Consider the following 23,643-nt stretch of genomic DNA (forward strand, 5'->3'; position numbering starts at 1 on the left):
CTTGCACAGATGCCCTTAGGTCATTTTTGCTCAGCTTCTGTAAAACAGTCTTTATTTCAGTCAGATCTGCCACAAGCATAATATTCTGCTCATTCAGAATCTCTACGTGTTTCTGATGTTCAGTCAGTGCTTCAGTCAAGGTCCTGATATCTGCCTGTGATTGATTTTTAAGCTCCTGTATTTCCTCATCTTTAAATGTGAGTGCTTTATGACCCTCGTCCACCTGGGAATGAAGACAATACACTTGTGCTCTCAGAGTTTCAATCTCTCTTAGTTTTTCCTCTGACAGATTTTCAAGCCTGCATACGTTTGGTAAACGATCATCATAGCCTGGCTCCGAATGACTGAGAGTTCTCTCTGTGTGTTCTAAGCTATATCTTAGCAACGTCTCAGAGTGCTGCAGTTGCTTTACTGTGTCCTTCAGTTCATCATTCTTTCGTTGCAGATTATAATTTTTTTGATGCAGTGTCTCGATCTCGTCTTTCAGTTTGTTGTTTTTCTGGTAACTATAATGAATGTTTTCCTCTTTATGGTTTTCCGATGAGGTGTCAGAGTCAGTATATTCCCTGACATTGTAGTCCTCAGGACTACTGTCACCGGAATCAAACACACCAAATCTACGCATAATCTCTCTTTTAAAACTAACGTGCAGTTTTTTTTTCTGATCTGCTATACTATGTCTTCAGTGTATCTGTGCATCCTGGAGATTTTGCAAAAGAGACAGGACAGATAAATGGATGGACAGGTTGGAGAAACTCCATTTTCTGGACATCTGACATCACCTTACAGCCAGGAAAACTTCCTTTGATGTTGCCTAGTTACAGGTTAGGCAAAATAGGCCAGATGAGCTTCAGCCTATTACGTTTTCGATCATTGATGTTGGGGAGGAAAAAGAATTAAAAACAAAACACTGATTCATTCATTCAGCTACATGTTACCATACACAATGTTATTTTACAGATTTTATATTTTAAATATACAGTATGTCTCAGATTTGTTTTTCTTATTTGTTTATTATTTCCTTCCCTTTTCTGCTTTTGGGGCAAGAAAACTCATGGAAATTCTGCTCAAAATTCAGAACCCCTATGAATTCATCAATTTTTTTTTTCCGTGCCATTCACCTTTTTTCTGCTTCCATTTTGCCCTATCCCTTGTGCCATCTTCATATCAAGCCAGATCAAATTTTGATCTGGCAAATGTTTTTTATGCCAGGAAGCAGCAGGCAATATCAAATGTTCTTTAATTTCTGCAGGACCTTTTTAGATGTGTGATTATCTCCATATCCTTTTACCTCAGAGGGTAGGCCTGTAATATCTAGATCTCTCAACACAGTTTTTCAATCTTGATTGAATATGTGCCACATAACTATATTTCAGTGATTTCACCAATTCCATTCAACTAAAGATCTCAAGACATTTATAACCTTTTAATATTCATCAATAATACTTTTAATGTGTTCAAATTAGTATTTAATGTCACTTGTGAAAAACATTAGTCTTTTCAACTCAAACCCCACTTATATACATTATGGTCAAACTCGTGTTTACTAGAAAACACAGTTTTACATGGATAGTTATTTTACCTAGTTTGATAATTTGGCCCCCAAACCCTGGCCTGGTCTTCCAAAGCATCTAATATAGAAAAAAAATATCACTACCATCTCAAAGAAGCAGCTAGTATTTCTTTATTCATTTGCGCTTTTCTCACTTCATTCTCCAAACATAATGTTGAATCCATACCTCTTCCTTTCCCAAACCCACTTTCCTGTTTCTCCAAAAGGTACATCAATATTTCATTAACTATCCATTCCATTAGTTTGCATGTGTGATATTAAGGCAACTGATGAATACTGTCCAGGGTAACTTGCATTTTGCATCTGTTAGAAACATTAGACAGTACAGCGCCTACTTACTTGAGTGTAAAAAAAAAAAAATGATTCAGAAAGAAAGGACATGTGGTGGAAATGGGCAGGGTAGAAAGTGGCTGTTCATCTTTCGTAGGGGAACAAGGCTGATAAGAATATCACAGACTGGGTTGTGTAGGAGTGTCTTAACTCCAGGGGAAAGCAGTAATACAACATCATGGATGCAAGCTGCCATTAAAGCTCACAGAAGTAATAACCATGATATGGAGGTAAAACAGTACAAACGATGATGTAAAGTTGTAGTTGTGCCTTAACTTCTGTCAACAGCAACATTTTTAAAGCAGATCAAACCTGGTTGTTTGGAAATTGTGCTTACTGACAATTGACATCCATAATGTCGCATTATGGATTCTTTTTTTATTCATGGAAGTTTCCATCCATGATGTTGCATTACTGCCATCTTCTGGAGTTAGGAAGCTCCTACACTACTCATCCTCGTCCTCCACGTTTTCCCCTATGGGATTCAATGTCTACAATCTTCTGGGGTTAGATATCTCCCACAATACCCAGTCCACTACATTCCAGTCACCAACTACGGAGGAAAACGTTTGTGACATCATCACACTGTCAAAAGAGCTTTCCTTTGTTGTGTCAAGTGATGTCAAAACTATGTCACATTCCACGATTGAGTAAGAGGTTCTTTTTATCCATCCAATAATCTGTACATCTTTTTTTCCAACAAATGAATAGAAAGTTTATACAAAGAACTAATGTGTCTGAAATCAGTGACAGTAATTCAAATGACGACGACAACATGGGGGAATTAACTGACACTAACACCTCTTTAGGAAACCTAAACAGGATTGAGACTCTGCAAAAAGAGAGCGATGATCTGAGGGATACAATAAATCAACTGCAGCATTCTGAGAAATTAATCAAATATAATTTAGAACAGACGCAGTGTGCCCTCCTCCAGTCTGAGACGGACTATTATGATCTACTACCAAAGGTACGCAAGCGGGAAAATCTGTTAAAAGAAAAGCTGAGACAGATTGAAAATCTGACAGCTCAAGTGTGTGATCTTCGGTCTCAAGTGGACAAGGCTCATGAAGCATACATAGGTAAAGATGAGGAAATGCAGGAGCTGACCAATCAATCACAGGCAGAGATCAGGACCTTGAATGAAGCACTGATTTTCCTTCAAAAACATGAAGACGTTCTGAATGAGCAGAAAGACATGCTTATGGCTGAGCTGACCAAAGTAAATAATGTCTTACAGGAACTCTACAAAGACAACGATGACCTGAGGGCAGTTGTGCAAGATCTTCAGGACCAAGTGATGAAAGATCACGAAATTATATCTCATCAAAACACTGAAATTGCTGCTAATCTGGGAATTATGGGTGAGATGAATGAAATGATAAGTGATTTAAAAAGGTCTCTCACTGACCTCAAGAGCCAGCAGGAGATAAAGCAGGAGGGGGAAATAATGGAATCAATACATGCAGAAATTCTTAAAAATCATGCACAGGAGCATCAGCAACTGGAAACTCATGGTGAGATTGAAAACCTGAAATCTCAAGTGTGTGATCTTCAATCACAAGTGAATGAGGCTCACCAAGTGCTCATACATAAAGTCAAGACCTTGAAAATAGAACTGACTGATCTTCAGAAACATGAAGAGGTTCAGAAAGAGAGGACTTACATGCTTCTGACTCAGCTGACCAAAGAAAACAATGTCTCACAGGAACTGTGCAAAGATGTCGAAGACCTGACGGCAGCTGTGCAAGATCTTCAAGACCAAGTGATGAGGAATCAGGAAACTATTATGCATCAAAGCGTTAAAATTGCTGGCAATCTTGGAATTATGGAGGTTAATGAAATGATTAGTGAATTTAAAAAGTCACTCTCTGACCTTAAGAGCCAACAGGAGATGAAGCAGCAGGAGGAGATGCTGGAATCGTTACAGACAGAAATGTTCAAAAGTCATGCACAGGAACATCAACAACTGGAGTTTCAAAGACAGATTGACAACCTCATAGCTCAAGTGTGTCATCTTCAGTCTCAAGGTAATGAGGCTCATAAAGCACTCATACATAAAGTCAAGACCTTAAAAACGGAACTGACTGATCTTCAGAAACAAGAAGAGGTTCAGAAAGAGAGGACTTGCATGCTTCTGACTGAGCTGACCAAAGAAAAAAGTGTCTCCCAGGAACTGTACAAAGATATCAAAGACCTGAGAGCAGCTGTGCAGGACCTCCAGGACCAAGTGACAAAAGATCAGGAGATTATAAAGCACCAAAGCTTTAAGATCTCTGCCAATCTGCAAATTATGGAGGGAATGTATGAAATTATTTATGATTTTAAAAAGTCACTTTCTGACCTCAAGAGCCAGCATGAAATGAAGCAGGAGGACGAGATACTGGAATCAATACATGCAGAAATTCTCAAAAGTCGTGCACAGGAGCATCAGCAACTGGAAGCTCAAAGAGAAATGAAGCACCTGAAAGCTCGACTGTGTGATCTTCAGTCTCAGGGTAATGAGGCCCATCAAGCACTCATACATAAAGTCAAGACCTTAAAAACAGAACTGATTGATCTTCAGAAACAAGAGCAGGTTCAGAGAGAGAGGACTTACACGCTTTTGGCTCAGTTGACCAATGAAAAAAATGTCTCACAGGAACTGTACAAAGAAATCAAAGACCTGAGGGCAGCTGTGCAATATCTTCAGGACCAAGTGACGAAAGATCAGGACATTGTAACGCAGCAAAGCATCAAAATTGCTGACAGTCAACAAATTATGATTTTTTCACAATGCTCCACCGTACGAGACGTGAAAAAGTCACTTACCAATCATACGATAGATCAGGAGATAAAGCAGGAGGTGGTTGAATCGTTACAGTCTGTACTAATGCAGACATTTTACAAAGACAAGAAGACATCTGTGCAGATTCTTCAAGACCCAGTGATAAAAGCTCCAGAAATGATTGTGCAGCAAGCCATTGAAATAGTCGAGAAAAGACAAATTACAGATGAACATTGTAAAGTGACTGTAAGTGATTTTCATACTGATCTAAAGATGCTGCAGGAGACAAAACAGGAGGAGATGCTGGAATCAATCCAGACAGAAATACTTCAAAATTATTTACAAGAGCAGCAGCAGCTTGAGGCACCTGCAAAACAACAGCAGCAGCTGGAAGTGCCTGCAAAACAGCAGCAGCAGCTAGAGGCTCAGGCAGACGAGTGTCAGCAGCTGGAGGCTCCCACACAAGCGCCCTGGTGGCGTCGCTATGCCAAATGTCTCCTTAAAGGTTTGCCTGCTGTGGGTATCCTGATTCCCTCAGCATTGCTGTCTGCTGACCCCAGCTTTCTCTATGTGCTGCTAGAGTTCCTCTGCCACTTCAACCAAATACCAGTCCCTTTTTAACAGGAAAGGCTGCTGAAGTCGTTTTTTATGTTGTGAAGTACCAGCTGTTGTCACAGGTCTGTACGAAGAAGTCAATTCAAGTGTCAGGGATATTCTGATGGAGAACAGAAAGAAAGACACAGACACTGATCAACAGTGAAGAATACGAATGAAGTAATTGTTCATCAATAAGAAGACAGGACTCGTGCAAAGATTCCGAGCAGAATCAAGATACAAAAGATACAGCCTTTGTAGGAAATGGAGTTTATCGACAAAACAACTTGAAGAAAAAGAACAGAGAAGTTGACCGAGCATGACATAAAACAAGGGTAAACAGTGGAGTGGCTTTTCAGAGATGCAGTCTCATTTCTGCAGGACCTGTTTTTGATTCATGTTTGTTTTAATCTCATACTTTCAAAACCTATAAACCTGTGGGTAACTATCATTTACATTCAGCGGGTTATGTCACGTTCCTTTGGTGTAGCAGTAATAAGAAGGCTAACGTGACAAGTTTACCCCTGTGTGATTACAGAGTTGTCAAGCACAGGTTTGCTGCACAGCATGAGTGGTTACTACAATTACACAGTGTTGTAATAAGATCAGGCCTTGCAGAAATGTTGAGCTGTCCGGGCAGTCATGTTGTTGGATCACTGTTTATCATCATATTTCAGTTTCCATAAGCTCTCAAACACTAACATTGTGCACAGCTTAGTGCTATTCACTGAATGTTTTGGTCTACCTTAATGGCGAAAAGGATCGCTGCAGCTCGATCAACAGGGGTTGTGTCCATCAGAGACTGCCGTGTTTTAATTATTCATAACCTATGCACAAATCATAGTGATCAAAATCAAGTTTATGAATAAAGCCATTAACAAGCATATGACTTTTACACATCATTGGTATGAAACAAAACTGTGTAGTATATGTATATTTATATTATTTCAATATAAAATCCACACACGTTTTTTGTTACTAATGGAGTCTGCATGTTCTCCCCGTCTCCGGGAACTCTGGTTTCATCCCACAGTCCAAAATCATGGAGGATGAAGCTGTAGAATGGATAGATGGATAAAGTAATTTTATTTTATTCCATGATAAAATTAAAGCAGTCTTTGTTTAACTTAACATTTATTTTTCTAGATTAATCACAACTGTAATCAAAAACTCTTAAAGATTAGTGCAAAAGATTAGGTTTTTGTTTTTTTAATATTGTGCCTTGGAGGAGAGCAGATGAAAACAGTGAGTCATGGAAGGGTTAATGCTTAGTTGGGAATCATACTTGGGGACCTCTGGCTTATAGATATCTACAAGAATTTGTTGAAATTTGAACACATAGAGTTTCAACATCTTAAGATCAGTATGTGACTTTTGAAAATCAGTTGTAATCACTTCATAAGTGGCTCACTGCATAATCATTTCTGGAGCTTTCATCACTTGTTGTTGAAGAATCTGCTCATTGTTATCTTTGTACAGGGTCTGCACTAACACAAACTGCAATGATTCATCCATCTCCTGCTCCCCGAGTATGGAGCTGCAAGGCACGAGGAAAAGAGGACTACAGAGAAGGATCATTGAAGTTGTGAAGTATGAGGACCGTTGGTGTAAATGAAGACACAGGGGATAGGGCAAGATGGGGGCAGATGATCCACTGTGACGACCCCTGAAGGGAGAAGCTGATAGACGAGGAAGAAGTCTGAAGAAGGGCACGCTGTCTGATCAAAATGATATATTATATTATATATTAATTATACTTTTCAGAATGATGCATTTGCTTTATTGTTACTCTCAGATCATCATTCTCTTTCTGCTGTCTCAATCCTGTCTTCAAATGTATCCATGCACTGTTAAATCCTATTGTCCAACCCCAAAAGTAAATGTTCCTCTTAGGTTTCCTAAAAGGGGTCATGGTCAAGTTATTCCCCACATCTTTTAGTCTTTTGGGTCATGAGCACACTCACACACAGCCCAAACATCTTTGTTCAAAGATCACCATCACAGATCAATGTCATCCTGCTGGGGGAAAAAGTTCTTATTTTACATATAGACCAGATTTGGTTGGATGAGAATTACACTACACACAATAAGTTAGGGGTATTGTGAGAGACTCAGTGGAGTTCATACATACAGTGTTTGATTCACTTCAGAGATTTTTGGCTGGTATTTGTCAGTAAGTCATTTCCAGTTCATCATTCAAACAGCACACAACGTCACTTAACGGACGAGCAGCGCCACCTAGCCGTAGCGAGCCTTCGGGTCGGTGGCAGGCAGTCAGATGCTGCTCGTGAACTTGGTGCGTCTCAAAGTGTCATCAGCAGACTTGCATCAAGACACAGAACAACTGGCAGAGTTTGTAACAGACCCAGGAGTGGAGCCCCACGAGTGACAGACCGCAACGATGACCAGTACCTAAGGACCTATGCACTCAGACATCGTTATGCAACTGCCACACAGCTGCAGGCCCGTTTAAGGGATGTGAGGAGAACTAGAGTTTCCAGACAAACCATTCGCAACCGACTCCATCACTTTAGCTTGAATGCCAGGCGACCGTTGCAGGTGACTCCACTGACACCAAGACACCGTTGTGAACGTTTGCAGTGGGCACAAGGCCATATGACCTGGAAAATGCAGCAGTGGTGTACCATCCTGTTCACTGATGTCGGGTAACCTTGTACAGAAATGATGGTCGTTAGCATTGCTGGAGAAGACGGGGTGAGAGATACGCCGAGGACAACATGGTCCCCAGGGTTCGCTTTGGTGGAGGAGGTGCAACAGTCTGGCAGAGGCGCAGCTTGTGAACAGGCAAGGCAGGCAACTGCTTGGGGACCCGAGCGGATAGGGGGCCCCCCCGACACTTGGAGCCTGAGGGCTGTTTTTACTGAAATGTGCAGTGACCAGCCGCCTCCCCGTCCCCCTTAAAAACAATGGGCGATTTGCAATGACATCAGAGTAGGAAACCTCCCTAAAGTGGCCCCACCTCACTTTAACCTCTGTGAAGTTATCGTTCTCCAAGTTGGAAAATGAAAAGGATTATTTGCATATCTATCATAGTATTTGCATTACATAAGGAAAGGGCCCCTGGGAATTTTTGCTTAGGGCCCCTACAGACTCAAGAATCACCTCTGCAGTCTGGGCAGGCATCACCAGTCAGCACAAAACAGATTTGTTTTTTGTAGATGGCTCAGTCACTGCACGTTCACACCTCAGAGACATAATAATTCCTCAATTCCGCCAGCACACCCCCCAACTTTCTGTTCATGGATGATAATGCTCCACTACGTCGTGCAAGAATTGTCACAGCTCGACTTCATGAGTGCCTCATATGGTATGGCCAGCAGTGTCCCCTGACCTGAACCCCATAGAGCACGTCTGGACCCAGCTGAAGCAGAGACTGGATGATCGTACCCCACCCTCACGTGACCTGGCAGAACTGTGTAGCACTTGTGGAAGAGTGGAACGCATTGCCTCAGAACAGCATCATGAGGTTAGGGAGGAGAATGAGACGTCGCTGTCAATACGGCAAATGGTGGAAACACCCGCTATCGACAGTCATTTTTTCGTTATTTGAGGCTATCCTTGTCTTAATTTTTGGGGTAATAAATAAACTAATGAAAATGGTGTTTCTTCCCATTCATTAACAGTAACATCAAAGAGAATGTTTATGCAACGAAAAACGTTCACGTAAATAATATCCCCAACTTATTGCGAGTAGTGCATTAGAGCAAGGATATCTTACTCAATGTGGAATGTGATAGTTTAAAATTAATGGACTCAAATTTTGCTGTAGTCAACGTGACAGCTGGACCGATGTAATCCTAGGTACATGCTCGTCTCCATTTCAGACAACTATTTAGATGTGCCCTTGTTTTCACTAGTTCAGCCTAAATTTATTGTACATAAAGAAATGTAATTTCTTGTTTGTTCCCCATGCCTAGCTCAGAATAAAACAGAGGGAACATTTTCTGTAAGAGCCTTCATAAAAAACATTAACTTTTTTGTATAGTTGGGATAGCTTCAGACGTTCAAGTTTCCCTTCAAACTATATTTGTAACTGCTATTTTAAGTGTGGCATCACAGAAAACCAGTTTTCAGCATTTGATCTAGTGCTGCGCTGGGTAAAGATGATTAAGTGGCAGACAAATTTGCCCGCCACTCATTTGCACAGCAACACGTTCAGATTGAACTCCCTTTTGGCCAAGTATGATGACCAAAAATGTAACTGGACACAGTTCACCAAGTTATTTTCATCTTTGGTACAAGTCATAGGAAATTAAGTTACATAGTGGTGCTAAATCTGAGCTATAGAATACTTTACACAATACAATGTTAGACACTCAAGCCAGTCATGTAATAAAGTTAATATTCTGGGACATGGTGAACTTTTAAACAGTGTTGGTTTATTACACCACATAACAGTTGTTGGTTAACAATATGTAAGATGGTCCATGAACACAGCAGCTGTCCATCTGATTTGAGATGCATCCAGCGTCTTTGCCATCGTCCAGTCAAACATCAGCTGGCTCGGTGTGATGTGCAGTCATCTGAAAGCAGAGGTCGTTTCCTCTGCTGATAGCGTTTACACATTCCACTTCAGCCACCTGCGTCAGTCACCTGGAGAAGTTCCGACAGCTGGTGGTGGTAGCGATAAGGGCTTACTTGGACCTCTGCCTCATCTTTCGCCTTTTACGCTTCAGCCTAATGAAAACAAACCACAGTCAAACCATACAAAAAGGCCCAGTGGAAATGTAAAAAATGCATTATACAGCTACAACATGCTTTAAAAACCCTTTAGTTGGATACATTTGAGACAGACAACTTCCTTCAAAAATACTCAAGTCACTGGAAATTATCCTACAAATATTTGTAGTCACCAGCCCATTTAACACCTGATGAGTAGTCTGCACATGCCGACATTTCAGGTCATCCTACTTTAACATGGATCAATTGGAATATAAAATGCCACAGGCATTTCATGAGGCACAGCCCGTCTCAGTGATACCATCACCAGACCGGTTTACAACACGTATTTCATGTCCAATCCCCTTAAGATGTTTACTTAAAATTTGAATAACCACACGACACGATAACAGATTAAAGTGAACTTCGCTTACCTGCGCATACGCTTCTTCCTCCACTGAAAGATAAAGAACATGTGTCAATGTCCAGCAATTACAAGTGAAGTAGACCTGTACTCTCCTTCTCACTGATAAACACCAAAGTGGACAATGAGATGACGATGTACACAAGGACCCTACCACATATTGACAATTTCCAGTTATTGCAATAGATGTTTAACATATTTAAAGAGCTTATACGGCAATGAATGCATAAGTTTAACTATACAGGAGATTGTTCCTCATGCTGGTTTTGTCTGGGCCAAGAGCTTGCCAGAAAGATAAATTTCCTTTGAATGCAGCACTTCCTCCCCCAATGGCAACCAGCATGATTAAATTAAACCTGCCCTTATACAGCACCACCCCTACATACAAAGTACTTGGTGGACAGAAGTAATGACAATTGCAATTACAATTGAAATGATGCATTCTTAGATATCATTTCAGATAGAAACGTGGGTTTCTGTTAAAAGTAGAAGAACGTGTTTTAATAGGGCAAGTGCCGTCATAAGATGATATCGTCGTTATCATTTAAGATGGCGTCATCGAATTTTCTTACAATTGCACAGCAATCCTGTGCATATAGATTTATATTTTGGCTGCAAAAACAATAAATAGTCAACTACTCACATTACACCTATTGTTGAAAAAAACATTCATGATTTCCACTACTACTGTAAGTCGTTTCTAGTTTGTTATCCTATAACATGAATCTAACTATATGGTTTAAGGACATTGTCAAATTAATTAGGTTAATAATTGACAATTTTAACTGTTCACGATATCCAATGAAATTAATACCTGTACTGTAAAGAAAATGGTCACATCAACCAAGAATAATCGATAATTACAGCCTCAGCAAATATACACACACATGTGGGGCGGTGCTAGTGCCGCAGCGTGCAATGCAGCAAACAGGGCCCAGACTAGCATTAGCATTTCCGCTACATTTCACTAATAATGCTGTGTCAATAGCGTATTTGCTGCACTTTCAGCGCTGGTACAGACAGTTAGATAAAAGTAGACAAACAACAACAGACAAACAACTGAAAACACAAGAAAATAACAAAAATAAGGTCACAACAGACAAAATAAGCTAGCTAGCAGCGCTGACTGAAGCGGGAGAGAACAGCAAACGCTTAAATACAGACAATGAAAAGTCACATTACCTTAGCTCTCATCGTGAGGAGAGGTTTCTGTAAAAGTGAAGTAAAAACAGTTATCAGATAATGCGGATGACAGAATAAAGTCAATGATTGCTTCGGATTGTTTCAGAGGAGAAACGGGTGCCAATACCTCAAAGGCGAGAAGAGCAACGGAAAGAGGATGTGACGATCAAAGATGGTAGCCTTTATAAAGCCACTGACGTCATCGCTCACTCCTCCGGCCGCTCATGGGAAATGTAGTCCACAGTAAAAGCACTCGTTAAAAAAGCTCAGCTGTGATTGACGCCATGTTGTTAATACGTCAGACGAGTAAACCAAGCGTTTCACAAGTCAGTCAAAATAGCGATAGTTAGAACTCATAACAGGTTTATAGTTTAATTGGCCAGTGTTTCAAAACCTACTGACAACAATGGACTCAAATACCTCCCAACATGAGACACTACAGCACCTTTATATTTTTACTGCAGTGTTATTGTTCAATATATTTGTTATTTAAAAGGAAAATTGACATTTTTAACTTAATTTCCTCTCTCAAATGTTGGCACTGGCTGAATAGTGGTGTTAATGAATGTACGTTGGAACGTGTGAATGTAGTTATTTATTGCTTACTGTATATGCTACTGACATGTCTTTTTTTCTAATGCTATTTAACCGTTGCACATATTTATAATGCTGTGTATTGCTTTGAAGCCAAGAGCCAATCAAACAATAAATAATTCTTGAATCGTATTTAATTTTAGTCAGTATCCTGACAGTGCACCTGAATGATGTGTATTCTTATGACAGTATCTTATCTAGATAGCAATATTTTAAACTTTTCCTGACATAAAATGTCTAACAACTCCAAGTTCTTCTTGATCACTATAATGTGAATCTGCAATGCTTGCTAAAGTACGGTGACGCTGATGTGCAAAACACAAACGCAAATCACAAAACACAAAAACATTAACTCAAAACGGAAACACAAATCACATAACACAAAAGCAGAAAACACGAAAAAACAACGAAAAACATTGTTTCCCGCGATCGACCAGTTGTTTTTTGAGTTGCGTTTCCGTTTTGACATCCATTTCCGTTGTGTTGTCAGCTTTTTTGTTTGCGTTTCCATTGTGAGATAATGTTATTGCGTTAAATGCTTTTGTGTTTGTGTTTTCTGCTTGGGGCGAGATTCGAACTTCGACGAATTATTCTGAACCATTAATGAAAGCCAAAAAAATTAATTAATCACTCTGGGAAACATTACCACTGCTCAGGCTCAGCTCATATCCAATCCTAACTGTTATTTTACCCTAACTTGATATTTTAAGGCAGTATTTTTGAAAACAAGACAAAAACCTTCAGTAACAAATGTATGAAAATGTTTTTATTTCATTAGATGTAAATATCCTTCAACCACCTGGCGACTGAGCAACAAAGCAGGATTTGACTTTTCTCAACATATTCACTTGTTGAAAAACATGACCCGACAGTTTGTGACTATCAAATTAAACTCAGGCCTTTAAGATCTGGTCCAACCCAACACAAGAAACATGTCTGCTTCAGTTCCCATGTTTCACGAGACTGATGTAAAGAGGCTTTTACAAAGAGAAAAGTATTTCAAAGTTGGAGCATGATTTTTACTTTTAAAGGGGTAAACGGTAATGGCAGTAAACGCAGCAGTTGGTTCCCTAAAGTCAAGATTACAATTGTTCCCCCCCCCCCACGTTTAAAACATACTGTTGTTCCACTCATGTTGTTGCCTTAGAAAACCTCAAAAACTACATCAAATACATGTAGTCGGGAAGTGAGGATTAAAAGGTTAACCATACATTTATCTCTGGAGGCAGAAAACAAACATCTTTTTAGAATTATTGTAACACTTGACAACTTAACCTTTGACTGCATGGTGTGATCCAAAAAAGATGAGTTTCCGTTGTCATAATGCAGTGGATGACAAACGGTGTCATCCTGACTGATTAATGAGGTGACAAGTATTTCAATCTTCCAAAAAACGAATGAGAAAACATTTTTTTTCATGATTATTTTTGTTTAAACAAAGACAAGTCCAGAAGCTTGCTTACATTTTGTTTCCAAAGGTTAACAATTGTAAAGTCACATCAAAACATCCCTTTTCTTTCCAATGTGATGACAAATATGAATAAAGAAACCGTTAACTAACTAACTAACCCTTTACTCTGTTAACACAAGTTTCACTTTTACCAATAAGAAATTTGCAATTTACCAAAACAGACACCAATTGTTGATCTACCATTTGGCAAAGTCTTTTGAAATGTGTTTAACTATTTGCAGACGGTGTTTTTTATTCCTGTGCAAATGTGACAACAGTAGAAATCCTTTCATGATACAACAGCAAAGGGTTAAAAGCATTTAGTCCACATTGGATCCTAGAATTATTCAACCATGTCCAGAAGTATCTTGAATTCAGTTTAATAGTGTGATATCATCATCTACTGGGGGCGATGGGCAGAGAATTTGGGGCACATTGTTGTCTTCTTTTGGTTCTCCGTGGTGTTACATGTGAGGAAAGGCAGTGTTGAATTATTTATCCGTTTATTCATTCATTTATCCTGCGGCTTCTGTGCCCTCAGCTGGCTGTCCAGTTGCATTTTCTGCTGTCTTTGAGGCCTGTAGGATGGGAAGAGAAAGGTAGTGACACATTAGTAAATTGAATACTCTCTTCTCTTAGACCCTGTCAAGACCTGATATTAACATCCGTCATTAGAAACATGATCACATGCAGACAGCCAAGACACAAACATGTCATCAAATTTCGCTTCTTTCACACACAATTCAAATACACAGCGACATCATGTCTGTCCACTGGAGCAAAATTATGTCCTCAACGAGTCTGACTGTACAGATATGTCTGTTCAGTGCTAGTGACAGGTAGAAAGGAGGAGATGAGTAAATCACAGAACGACACTCAGTGATGTATCGTTTAAAAAACAAAAAAACTTTTTAATATGAGAATACAGAAGTATGCTGAGGAATGTGGCTACATGTGTCCCAAAGCACCTTTAATGCATTCAAAAAAAAAATCTGATCTGAGGATGCACCATTAATGTACTTTGTTGGGTATAACTCTTGAGCAGCACTAAAAAAAAGGACAAACTTACTATGTTGTGAACTGTATTGCGAGTAGTGAGTGATTTCTGAAATATCTTCAGTGTGAAAATGGTCAAACGGTGAGATTTCAATGTCAACTTTTGTTAATGGTAAACACATGAGGCATATGAGCTGGAGATCATTTTTCTATTTATTATTAAAAAGAAAAAAAGTCACCTTCTTTTTCTTCTTCTTCTGTGTTTTACGGCTTGCAGAACTCTGGAGTAAAGTCTGGGGAAGAGAGGAGACGTTTCATTATTAAGTAAAATGATTAAAATGCTTAATTCAGCCACTTCCTGTGTGTGATAAAGGAGCTCGGTGTATGCCCGGTTATTTCAATGTCTCACCCTTAGATCTGGATCCTGGACTTCATGCTCCGACTTGTAGAGCTCTGGGTCGAAGGGGCCGCTGGTGATTCTGTGAGGCCCGTTGGCCATGAGCAGCACTGTGAACTTAAACTGAGCTACAAACTCCCCTGGGAACAAACACACAGATAGACTGAGGTGGTTAATATGCTGTGTTTCCATCATGGTATGGTTCAGTTTGGTACAGTGCAGTACAATTTCGAATGGTAAAGCCCTGGGTCCGGCTTGCGAGAACAGTACCTTTACTCGATTGCGAGACACGTAGCGTGACACCGAACATCGAACTCGACATAACAGATAACGAAGGACATGAGGACATCCAGCAGCCCTTTTTTTCCTGCTCAGTTTCTACGAGAATAGAATGCAGGCGAAACACCAGTCAAGGAAAGTCACATTTTTTCAGTTGCCCCATCGGCTGACTGACGTAGGTGGAGCCGGTCTTGTTCCACCCTGACCTAACGTTACAATGCTGGAATGTAATGGTTGAAGCTGATTGTTTTAGTAATATTCCCAATGAAAATGTAAATAAATATGCACCGTTCTGTACCAAACCAAACTGTTCCAATCAATAGAAAAATGGCTTAATATAAAGAGAATGGTCTATTTAAAAGCACTCGCCTTCTTTCTCATGTAGTACACTGAAGGGCTGTAACAATTCATGTTTGGCACACTCCACCACACCCAGACGAGCTTTGGCTTCATCCTCAAATGCCCTGTTGGAGAATGGAGAATAAAGCTAACATATTCAAGCTGCTGTAAACCTACACAAGACTTTCAGCATGGGGTGGACAATGTATTGTCATGACAACAAATGTAAGTGTGGCTTTCATACCTCAGAGTGAAGGGCATGACATCAAATCGTCGTTCCACTTCGCTGAAGAAAGTACGTGAAGTTTTCATTTTCAAGCCATACTGCTTACCAGGGTCCCTCTTGTAAATGGTGGTCCTCAGACCTCCATCTCTGGCCTAAGTGTTAATGAAAATTAGTTAATTACATTTTTTTTTTTTTTTATGATTTTTACAAAAATAAAATAAAAACATACACATTTTAGGAGAAGGTTCTGTGACCCCCAGAGCCAGTACTAGGGTGAATTCCAATTCCTTGCTTAACCCTCAATCTCAAAAATGCGCGCTCTCGCTAGTGCAAGTGCTGTCCCGATTCTCAGGAAAATTAAGTTGAGGGGCAAGTTTAAGGGCTGTAAAGCCCTCAATATTGAGATTTTCCAAGACCACCCTTGGGAGCAAGGGCTACCCAGAATGCATTGCGTGTTTTCACATGAGAAAGATGGCGTCGAAAGCAGCGAAGCGAGTGCGATACAAATTAAGCATTTTCTTTGTTAATAGAGATATAAAAATTAAGAAAACCATTGTATTACCCTAGTTTAGGCCCATATTATGGATTACTGACGTCATTGTTGTGTAACATTTATTTTTATTTTACGATCGTTTGTCAATAGCTGGCCGGCGCGCACACGCGATCGTTTGCTATCGGTAACCCTTCAATAAGCCGTGGTGTGTGGTAACTGTCAGCTGAATATATCCGTGGTTGTGGTATTTGTATGAGTTTCATCTTATAACTAACTGACAACCTAATAACTTGACTGAAATTAAATAATAAATAAATAAATAATCATGACGTAAATGTGTTTGTCTTCTTCTTTTTTGGAGTTGACAGACTGGACGCAGCTTTGACATTATTCTGCCCCTCGCAGTCTGAAGACGTATCTGCATTTAAGGGGTGTCCCATTTCTAAGTGACAAAATAACCCTCAACACTTGGTTTTGAGGGCCAGTTAAGATTAAGGGTTGAGCTTGAGGGTTAAGATTGAGGGTTAAGATATGAATTGGAATTGGCCCCAAGTCGGGGTGACAGGAGTTTAGCAACAGAGGGGTGGAGACTGAGGGATGTAGTGTGGAGGTGGAGTGTGTCAGAACTTTTATTAATATGCCATATTATACTGTTGCAGTCATCAATTATGGATGTGATAAGAGTATTTGCATCAGAAAGGGAGTGTAATTAATAGAAACTGGTGGTTCTGGTGATTTGACTGCCATGTTATTGGAAGAAGAGGACACTACTGCAAAAAGCTATGTAGCTATGGGTAGAGAGCAGGAAAAGACAAGAGAACACTGACCTTCCCTTCTCCGGTGCTAATCAAGACATCCACAGCATAGACTTCATGCACCTCAAATTCTGCTTTCTCATGGTCCTTCCTGAAAATTCAGTGTCAATAGCAGCCAGTCAGAGAAAGATGAGCACATACTTCATATACTGAGAAAGACATCCCTGCATATAGAAGTGTACAAGTCAGAACTTCCTCTTCCCTCTGCTGATTACTAAAAGGTAATGTTAGGTACCTTTGCTGGTCTGTTGGGTTTTGGATTATGGTCTTTTCTCCATCTATGACATGCTGTTTAAGCTGATGAGACAGCATACCTTTATAAAAACAAAGAGACAAAAAGAACAAAATAGCTTTAAAAACAGGTCAAATTAACCATTTCATTCATATTATAGTATAATTTTAATGGGCAACGGGGATCTTCCAGTTAAGTGAGATGTCTGAGATGACTCAAGAAGGAAATTTAAGTCCATCCAAACGTAAATGATGACACAGTGAGGGCCACTCACCCTCAATAGGTGTGCATTTGAACGACTGAGCGATCTTGCTCCAGGCTTCTGTCACTTGAGTGTTCTGACAGAAGGAGGAAAATAATTATTACTTTCACATGCAAAATACAACTTTGACTGAGCAGTAACAGTTTGAAAATGCTAACACAGCTAGCTGCTAGCACAGACATTTATTCATTTACTGTACAACAACATCCTACAGAGAGGAGCGGTAGAGCAAGTGCATTAGAGCGTCAGCAGTGAGTTGCATTATTACCTACAAATTAGGGGTGTCATAATTGTTCAAATCTTTGATTCAATTAGATTTTAGGTTCATGATTCAATTTTAACTTTTTCTCTATCTCTTTTAGACTTGTGTAGTTTAGTCTAGGACCAGGGGTCGGCAACCTTTACTATCAAAGGAGCCATTTTTGGCCCCTCTCCCCGAAATAAAATTCATCTGGAGCCGCAAAACCTATTTGACCCTTAAAATTAAGATAACACAGACCCCAACATTTAAATAGTCACCCCCCCCCCAAATGTGGAGCTTTTGAAAATTTCAGGTAAAAATGGGGCATCTGAGGTTCTTTGAAGGACCATTATGGTGACTCATGAAGTAAGGGCAAGTAACTCAAAATGGAAAGAAACTGAAAAACCGAAATTAATTATTGTGCCAATTTTGCAACATATATTTTATTTTATTTAAATCAAACTTTGTTATGGCTGGGACTGTGTGTACTGACATCACTAAAGTCAAGGCATTGCAATTATAGAGGGTGCCCCTCATCTGGTGCGGGCCTTTTTTCTATGCGCAATTTTATCCACACATCCATATATGACACATACATAATGATCTTTATGACGAGGATCGATTAAGAGCGCACTTTTCATTGTTTTTACTCCGTGGTCTCATTCTTTCTTTAGAAGATGCTTTAGCGCTGTAATTAAGGGAATAACGGATGCATCAGGTGAGCTGATCTCTTTAGTTAACTGCTCAAAGGGAGAGAGAGAAGAGAATGTCGCGGGGAGTTCCGAGCTGCGCTGCAGCCAAGTTTCGCTTTTGCGCAAAGAGACTTTCCAGCATTTAATAGGTGATGTTCCACCGTGTACTCTCATCTTGTTGGAAACTTGTGGTGTTCCAAACTGATCTTGGACAGACTCTAAGCGGGTATAGACAGGCGCAACAGGCGCAACAGGCGCGTGCTGGCAAAAACTACATCCAGCACGCGTCTGTCTATACCCGCCCGTCATCACAACATCGTTTCGGTGGTTACCGGGGGAACAATAGGGCGTCTTTAGGGCGTCCTGCCTAAAAGTAGGGCGTCTAATGTCCCCAGGACGCCCGGACGCCCTGCTGGCTAAAAGCCTGCTGTCCACACAGCTGTGACCATCACAAGTGGGGAAAAAGCTAAACCAGGCACGATTACGATTACAATTAAAGCTGCGCTGTCCACATGAGCGCAAAGTCAGAAACGTCACGGTGCGCGAGCCCCGACAGGAGCGGCAAGAGATGGGGAAGAGAAAGCAGTAATATGATTTGATATAAATAATTATTTTGTAGTGAGTTATAAATGAAAAATAATAATAAAAAAAATGTTTTCAAAGCTCCAGGGAGCCACTGCAGAGGGGCTTAAGAGCCGCATGCGGCTCCGGAGCCGCGGGTTGCAGACCCCTGGTCTAGGATCATTGGTTCTATGTCATAATACCTTATTGAATTTTTTAATTCCCAAATCTATTGTCTACATGTTGTCATGAGTGATTGTTTGCAATGTACAACTAAACAACATGAATGCACCAAATAAATCCAGGGTTTTCCACCACTGAATAAGGTCACATAGCACTAGTTATCGCTTTAGCGCAAGTCAAATTTTGACAGAGACTTGCCTGTGTTAACATAGTTGTTGTTGTAGTTACTATAGTTCTATGTCCCTATGACGCATGCGGACAACAACATAGCTTACAATGCGAATATTGTTGACAAAATATTTCCACACTGGTGATTTCAGAGAAGCAGGTGGGGGTTTGGTCGTTGTGTTGCCCAAATCAGCGGTTGTTAAAGGTATTACTACTGTTAGAGTTAAGAGCAATCTAAAAGCAGAGTAGAGAAGGTAACTCATTAAGGTTATCGGTGGTTAAATGTACCTGGTTACCAGGTTTAACAAGGCGAAGAGCTGCTTCTGCACACAGATGGGCTGCTTTGACTACATCAGCTTTACGGCCAGTGATGGGGCTCTCCTACAAAAGTAAGACACAAAGAGAAGAGGATTCAAATGATTGTCCTAACAAGAAGACACAGAAATCTGTATTTTAAAATTGTCTCCTTACCTTACTGGCTCCCACAAGAAAGCTGTGAGCAACGTTGGCAATAAAGCCATCGACATGAACCCCGAGATCTCTACAAAAAAATAAGAGAGCCTATGAATTAGTAGTGAAACAAAATGAACCATGAAAGTTAAACTGTCTCCCAGCTGTCAAGCTTACTAATGTTGATGCATGAGGCAATCAAATTAGTTTTAGAAGGACAAAAGGTCAACCATATTCCACTAAGGAAAATGAAACTAATAAAAGTCTATACAATAAGAGAAGTTCCAACAAAAAACTTAAATCTGTCATGGATCAGCAGATTTCACCCATAGAGATGTTCTCTGTGGCTATAAATCAGCTGGAAGACAGTGAATTCAAAGGAGCAGCACTACAGACAGTGATATGGTAACAGACATACCCAGCCAGACAGTTAGGCTGTGAATATTGAGAATCAGCCAAACCACCAGTGTATAACAACTTAACCATGAACTTTAACAAACATTTAAAACACATTTATGTGTAGCATGAACAACATTGACGACGACAAAGACACGAGAGTCAAACAACAAGTAACGTGAGCTGCTTTCCTCTTTTAATGATTAATCGATTATTCATCAATTACTTCATTAATCTCTAACTATTTTGATCACTTTGAGTGTTTTAACAATTAAAACATGTTCTCTGGTTTTACACCTTCTTAAATGTGACTATTTTCAGGCTTCTTTCTGGTTTCATATAACAAAGACTATATAACTAAAACTGAATCATTTTGGTTAATGGACAAAAGAAGACACATCATTCCAAGGTGTGGGAAGCATTTTTCAGAAATGTTATGGACCAAACAACTAAATCAACAGATTAAGTATGAAAATAATCCTTGGTTGCCAGATTAACTGCATTGGAAACATTTAAGAGTTGAAGTCTGCAAAAACATCTGTGCTAAAAACATCTAACCTTACTTGTTTGTTACACAGGACAGACAGAAAGACAAGATCATAGAGATGAAGCTGAGAAAAAAACTGACATGAAAGCCAAAATACCACAAGGGAATAAGGGAGGGCAACACACGGAGGGACTGAGCACACACGGACGAGGAAGGGGGTGACGTTATTGCAGATCGTGGTGCCTACATTTTGACCAGATCCCCATCTTTAAGTGCGTAGTCAGGGTCACTCTTCAGGGGAGAGAAGTGGCAAACACAGTTATTGACTGAGACGCTGGTGGGAAAGGCAATACCTAGAGGAGGGGAGAGAGAACCACCAAGTCTTCATTTGGAAATCACCCACATTTAGCAAGAAAAGATAGAAGGAAAGAGGGTGTGACAACTGGTTCACCAATTGGTTAGCGTTCATGTGTATGGCCACTGCATCTAGGGCTCTGTTCAGACGTGGAATTCAATTTCGATCACATGCGAATAGCCTTAAGTTCAGGTGGCACTAAAATGCATCCTAGATGCAACACAAGAGATCAGATGTGGCTTCCCACACCCTGTATGCAAATAAACAATGACATCATGTCTTTTGGGGATAAAAAATTAATTTAAAGAGTCCGAGTGTACAGATGTGTTTGATGTCAACCTGTTTGTTTCAGTGTGTGTGTGTGTGCCCACAGAAGAAGCCGATTAACTGAAAGCTCTCCTAACACTGCTGAAACATGACAATTATTTTTATCATTAGAAAACTTAAATCATCTGTGTGAATGAGTGAAAAACGTTTCTTTTTTTCTTTTTTTAAAGGAGAGGTCAAACCACAGTGGGTCAAAGGATGACAGCTGAGACGGCCATCTTTAATCCGTCATGAGGACAGATGTCCTGTGTTCATGCATGCCTGAAAACATGGCCACACGTGTCCTAAAACCTCCTCTAAATGTGTTTTTTTGTGATCAGATCTGAGGACAAACCCAGGACAAACTAGGAGTGTTTAGAACTGTACTTAGTGCTGTCCAATCACGTGACACGGATGTTAATACCAGGTCTGAACAGTCTAGGGATATTTCTTTTGGTGCAACGTATAATCTTTGCCTCACCTTTCTTCATTTCCTTTTCCTTCTTGAAGACCTTTCCTGTCTCAGTCATTATATAAGAGTCCCCTTTCTCACAGAGGCTGAGAACAGACACCCCAGGCTTGGCTGCTTCCACCACCAGACGAAGAGCCTCTGGGTGAGACAAGAAGCAAGGATTAAATTAAGCCAAGACACTAAGACAAGACTAGGTGGTGGATGTCTTATATTTTGTCTTAGATATTATGATCAGCACTTTGGTAACAGTTTGTTTGTTTAAACTTGTGCTTTATAAATAAAGTGGATTGGATTGGATCAAAACTGATATTATCCAAGATCTTTACATAAAATGGTGCATTACAGTTGAATGTTAAAAATATTTCAAAAATCGTCATAATGATAATATACAATGGATACTGCATAGACAGGCCTACAATACAAAGAGCATGAAGCAAGAAGTATGAAGTGTAGGTATTTGGAACAAGGGCATTTCTATGGAGTTTGCATGTTGTCCTTCTCTTGCATGTGTGTGTGGGTTTCCTCCCACAGTCCAAAAAACATTCAGACATTCTACATTGACTGTAGATTGGAGTGTGGATGGAGATTTATCTCTATGACAGGGGACAAATAGCCGTATGTAAGCTGGGATTGGCACCACGGTGTGTCCATGACCCTCATGTGGAGGATAAAGCTGTAGAAGATGAATGAGTGAGTGAGATTATCTGTGTGGAGAGTCTCATTTGTCCAGGTGACCGTTATCATAATGTGATTCACACCTCTAGAAAATGTATTAATGTATCATACTGATATTTGAAGTAATATTATCCAAAGGCATCCCTGCACCACCACTGGATAAATGACTCGGTGTGTAAAAACAGAGGTGACAAAGATATTGTGAGCATGCCCGCTCATTCAAGAAGACCCTATAGCAGACTTACTAATGTCACTTATTATAACTAAGACAAACTCTTAAGCTCGTCTGTGTGGACAACGAAATAAAAGTGAATTGACTTAATATCCGCAGCTTTAAATTTTTAGGCAATATACAGAGCTAACGGGTTAGTTAGCCTCCACCAGCAGTAAAGGGCAGGCAGCTCTATCTGTGAAGCAGCTAACAGATGAGCTAGCATCGGCTAAAAATGAACCAGCTGCACCTGCTAGCTAGCCTATTCAGTGTAGCATATGTGTGTCTCGCATGTAAACCACATGGCGGCGACGGCTGCTGATGTTGGGGAACTAACGAAGGGAGCTGACGGCGCCACGGGCCGACGCGGTATCTCGTCCTCGTCCGGTCACTGAAGGTTTACATCATTTACAACTGACTTACGGTTGGCGATGTCACCCCCCATCTTGTATTTGGTGACTACCAGGTCCTCAGCAACGGTCTGCTCTTGCTCATCGTCAGACATCTTGGCAGTGAAGTTTCGGTCGCTGCACTGTCTGGAACATCTACAGCTACCCTACGGTTCGGCTCAGCTCGGCTCTGGCCGCTTCTGCTGACAGGGGCCTCCCGCTTCTCCCCCCAAGCCTCGCCCACATTACGCTTTTGACGTCACAACAACCCAGCGCTGCCAAAATGCGGGGAAGCCACTGTGAAAGGTCTTGAATGAAGGTTGTATATGTCAGGTCTTTGTAACATTGAATCGCCTAGTTTTAATCTGTGACGTCATTTTCGAGTATTGTTTGTTGCTAGAATGAATTGCAGTTGTCGATATAT

General features: G+C 40.3%; 1 protein-coding gene and 1 long non-coding RNA gene across 2 annotated transcripts; both read right to left on the reverse strand.

Moving 5' to 3' along the window:
* Positions 1–9,644: 9,644 nt before the first annotated feature.
* LOC310930104 lies at positions 9,645–11,754 on the reverse strand. Its single transcript, XR_014592890.1, has 4 exons — positions 11,678–11,754; positions 11,551–11,577; positions 10,379–10,401; positions 9,645–9,962 (listed from the first exon to the last, which is right to left on the reverse strand). It is a non-coding gene; the product is annotated as an uncharacterized lncRNA (long non-coding RNA).
* Positions 11,755–12,929: 1,175 nt separating this feature from the next.
* Positions 12,930–23,434, reverse strand: pa2g4a (proliferation-associated 2G4, a). The gene is made up of 13 exons (XM_083892453.1): positions 23,254–23,434; positions 21,954–22,082; positions 21,059–21,164; positions 19,950–20,019; positions 19,767–19,859; positions 17,646–17,709; positions 17,375–17,453; positions 17,152–17,230; positions 15,850–15,983; positions 15,636–15,730; positions 15,000–15,127; positions 14,830–14,883; positions 12,930–14,172 (listed from the first exon to the last, which is right to left on the reverse strand). Exons 1-13 carry the CDS (start codon positions 23,333–23,335, stop codon positions 14,110–14,112), a joined length of 1,176 nt encoding a protein of 391 aa, XP_083748579.1. The 5' UTR covers positions 23,336–23,434; the 3' UTR covers positions 12,930–14,109.
* Between the last annotated feature and the right edge of the window lie 209 nt (positions 23,435–23,643).

Source organism: Microchirus variegatus (genome assembly GCF_963457635.1).
Source record: "Microchirus variegatus genome assembly, chromosome: 7".
NCBI classification, from domain to species: domain Eukaryota; kingdom Metazoa; phylum Chordata; class Actinopteri; order Pleuronectiformes; family Soleidae; genus Microchirus; species Microchirus variegatus.

Bases quoted from the DNA above. Each gene is read 5' to 3' on its own strand.
- pa2g4a (XM_083892453.1), bottom strand. From the start codon at position 23,335: ATGTCTGACGATGAGCAAGAGCAGACCGTTGCTGAGGACCTGGTAGTC. The intron at 17,231-17,374 runs GTACCTAACATT...CTGAATTTTCAG, and splicing joins AACCCAACAGACCAGCAAAG to GAAGGACCATGAGAAAGCAG. The intron at 15,128-15,635 runs GCGAGTGCTTTT...GTTTGTTCCCAG, and splicing joins TGTACTACATGAGAAAGAAG to GGGAGTTTGTAGCTCAGTTT.